The sequence below is a fragment of the Lolium perenne genome, chromosome 4, assembly GCF_019359855.2.
Source record: "Lolium perenne isolate Kyuss_39 chromosome 4, Kyuss_2.0, whole genome shotgun sequence".
Taxonomy (NCBI): Eukaryota; Viridiplantae; Streptophyta; class Magnoliopsida; order Poales; family Poaceae; genus Lolium; species Lolium perenne.
Window position 1 is genome coordinate 345,019,266 of NC_067247.2, and position 3,451 is coordinate 345,022,716.

At 53.1% G+C, this 3,451-nt stretch overlaps 1 protein-coding gene across 1 annotated transcript; it reads right to left on the reverse strand.

Annotated features, from left to right (window-relative positions):
- Window positions 1–2,504: 2,504 nt before the first annotated feature.
- Window positions 2,505–3,132, reverse strand: LOC139839348 (cytochrome b561 and DOMON domain-containing protein At5g47530-like). The gene has a single exon (XM_071829401.1). It carries the CDS (start codon window positions 3,130–3,132, stop codon window positions 2,557–2,559), a length of 576 nt encoding a protein of 191 aa, XP_071685502.1. The 3' UTR covers window positions 2,505–2,556.
- Window positions 3,133–3,451: the final 319 nt, after the last annotated feature.

Genomic DNA, 3,451 nt, shown 5'->3' on the forward strand with positions numbered 1-3,451 from the left:
AACTATTTTTTTGTGTTTTGTTTAAGTGCAGCAAACAAAGTAGTAAATAAAATAAAGCAAGACAAAAACAAAGTAAAGAGATTGGACTGTGGAGACTCCCCTTGCAGCGTGTCTTGATCTCCCCGGCAACGGCGCCAGAAATTTGCTTGCTGGCGTGCAGTTGACGTGGGAGTTAGAAATCTTTGTGGAGTAGCTTTTCTTCGTTCCCCGGCAACGGCGTCAGAAATTTGCTTGATGCGTGTAGTTGACACGTCCGTTGGGAACCCCAAGAGGAAGGTGTGATGCGCACAGTAGTAAGTTTCCCTCAGTAAGAAACCAAGGTTTAATCGAACCAGTAGGAGTCAAGAAGCACGTCGAAGGTTGATGGCGGCGGGATGTAGTGCGGCGCAACACCAGGGATTCCGGCGCCAACGTGGAACCTGCACAACACAACCAAAGTACTTTGCCCCAACAAAACAGTGAGTTTGTCAATCTCACCGGCTTGCTGTAACAAAGGATTAGATGTATAGTGTGGATGATGATTGTTTGCAGAAAACAGTAGAACAAGTATTGCAGTAGATTGTATTCGATGTAAAAGAATGGGACCGGGGTCAACAGTTCACTAGAGGTGTCTCTCCCATAAGATAAATAGCATGTTGGGTGAACAAATTACAGTTGGGCAATTGACAAATAGAGAGGGCATGACCATGCACATACATGATATGATGAGTATAGTGAGATTTAATTGGGCATTACGACAAAGTACATAGACCGCTATCCAGCATGCATCTATGGCTAAAAAGTCCACCTTCAGGTTACCATCCGAACCCCTTCCAGTATTAAGTTGCAAACAACAGACAATTGCATTAAGTATGGTGCGTAATGTAATCAATAACTACATCCTCGGACATAGCATCAATGTTTTATCCCTAGTGGCAACAGCACATCCACAACCTTAGAACTTTCTCACATCGTCCTGCATTTAATGGAGGCATGAACCCACTATCGAGCATAAATACTCCCTCTTGGAGTTAAGAGTAAAAACTTGGCCAGAGCCTCTACTAATAACGGAGAGCATGCAAGATCATAAACAACACATAGGTAATAGATTGATAATCAACATAACATAATATTCTCTATCCATCAGATCCCAACAAACACAACATATAGCATTACAGATAGATGATCTTGATCATGTTAGGCAGCTCACAAGATCCGACAATGAAGCACATAAGGAGAAGACGACCATCTAGCTACTGCTATGGACCCATAGTACAGGGGTGAACTACTCACTCATCACTCCGGAGACGACCATGGCGGTGAAGAGTCCTCCGGGAGATGATTCCTCTCTCCGGCAGGGTGCCGGAGGCGATCTCCTGAATCCCCCGAGATGGGATTGGCGGCGGCGTCTCTGGAAGGTTTTCCGTATCGTGGCTCTCGGTACTGGGGGTTTCGCGACGAAGACTATATGTAGGCGGAAGGGCAGGTCAAGGGGCGTCACGAGGGGCCCACACACCAGGGCCGCGCGGCCAAGGCCCAGACCGCACCGCCCTGTTGTCTGGCCACCTCGTGGCCCCACTTCGTAAGTCCTCCGGTCTTCTGGAAGCTTCGTGCAAAAATAGGCCCCTGGGCGTTGATTTCGTCCAATTCCGAGAATATTTCCTTACTAGGATTTCTGAAACCAAAAACAGCAGAAAACAGCAACTGGCTCTTCGGCATCTCGTTAATAGGTTAGTGACGGAAAATGCATAAATACGACATAAAGTATGCATAAAACATGTAGATATCATCAATAATGTGGCATGGAACGTAAGAAATTATCGATACGTTGGAGACGTATCAGCCATCCTATGGCATCTGTCTGTTCACCACGACGACATGGGTAGGGGAGGTGGCCGATCCGGCGCCGGAAGGTCAATTCGGCGTCCGCCGGGTGCACGGGCATCGCCGAAGCTCGCCAGGCGTAGGCGCTCCATCGGCGCGTGGAAGAGGGCCGGCCGGAAGTGGCCGGAGATGATGGTGTACCTCCAAGCGCGCGCGGAGGAGGCGCCGGAAGGAGAAGCGGAGGCGCCCCGCGCTGCCGCCGCGTGCAGCCCTCCTCTGCCAGCGCTGCCCCCGCACAGCAGCGATGACGACGATGTCGCCGGGACGCCTCTAGCGTGTGGGAGCACCTCCGAGGCGGCGGTCGTCGAAGTGGCGGCGGTCGTCGTCGCCTAGGAAGACCGGCGAGCAAAAACCCTCCGCCGGCTACATTTAGCGCCCCGGTGACAGTATAGTCACTCCCGGGACTAATTCTAGTTTAATTTAGGTCCCTAGTTCGTAATGTATGCATGTATTTTGCTTAGTATTGTACAAATTATGAACGAATTTAGCTTCATCCGATGAAATCGAGTGCGATCGTAAAATTTGGTTTTCCGCGACGTTTGATTTCATCGAGTTCGGTAACCAAATTGTTTTTTGGAAGACTGAACTCGTTTTTTCCCGGTTCCGACAAATAAGGCTATGTTAGAGTTGCTCTAAATGATCATCACGGTGCAGCGTGGCGTGGAGAGACCTCGGCCTCGGCGCGGGGGCGCTCTAGCCGGACAGGAAGTCCTGCCTCTTGACGCTCTGCAAATTCGGCCCCGACGTCAGGTGCGGCAGTATGGCCCCCCCGTTGAGCGGCCCAGCCTGCCACACCATGTTCTGCGTCGTAGAGTTCCCCGGCAGCGCCACCGTGGTGTAGATCGTGTACGCGCCGCCGGCGTACTCCGCGGTGGGCGGCACCGGCACATCGAACTTGAGGGTGCCGTTGGTCAGGCTAGGGGACGTGCTCTCCAGGACGGTGGTGAGCACGGACACGGCGCCGCTGCCGTCCTGCGAGGCGACGAAGACGCTGCTGCCAGGCATGCGGGCGCCGGTGGGGTTGATGCCCCAGGCCACCCAACCGCCGCTGGTTGACGGCGCACGGAAAGCGAGCTCAGCCGTGCCGTTCGCCGCGTGGTAGGTCCAGTACAAGCTCGCCCCGAGCACGGGGAGCGTGTTGCACCGCTCGAACGACCGGCCCGCCGGGAACGTCGCGTTCGCGCAGTCTTGCGCCGTCGCGCCCGCCGCAAACAGGAGCGCGGTGGTGGCTACGAGGAGGAGCGCCGCCGTGTGGCCTGGCTGCGCCATGGTGCTAGCTGGAGGGCACGCACGTACCTTTGCTCGTGTCGATCGCGTTGCTTCGACTCGGCTCCGAGCTAGGCAGCTGGAGATGCAAATGCAATGTGTGCTGAGGCGTGACTTGTACTGAGAGGCTAGGTATTTCAGTATTTGTAATACCGCGACGTGAGATTTGAGCCGAGGTACCTACGGTTGGAAGCTTCACAGATTGTCGTACGGTCAAAATATTGACCGCGGTGTTTGACATAATCTGCAATCTCGAGCTCTTGGTAACATCACGAATAGTGTAATAATCTCCGACATGCATACGTGTTGGACCCTACTTCAC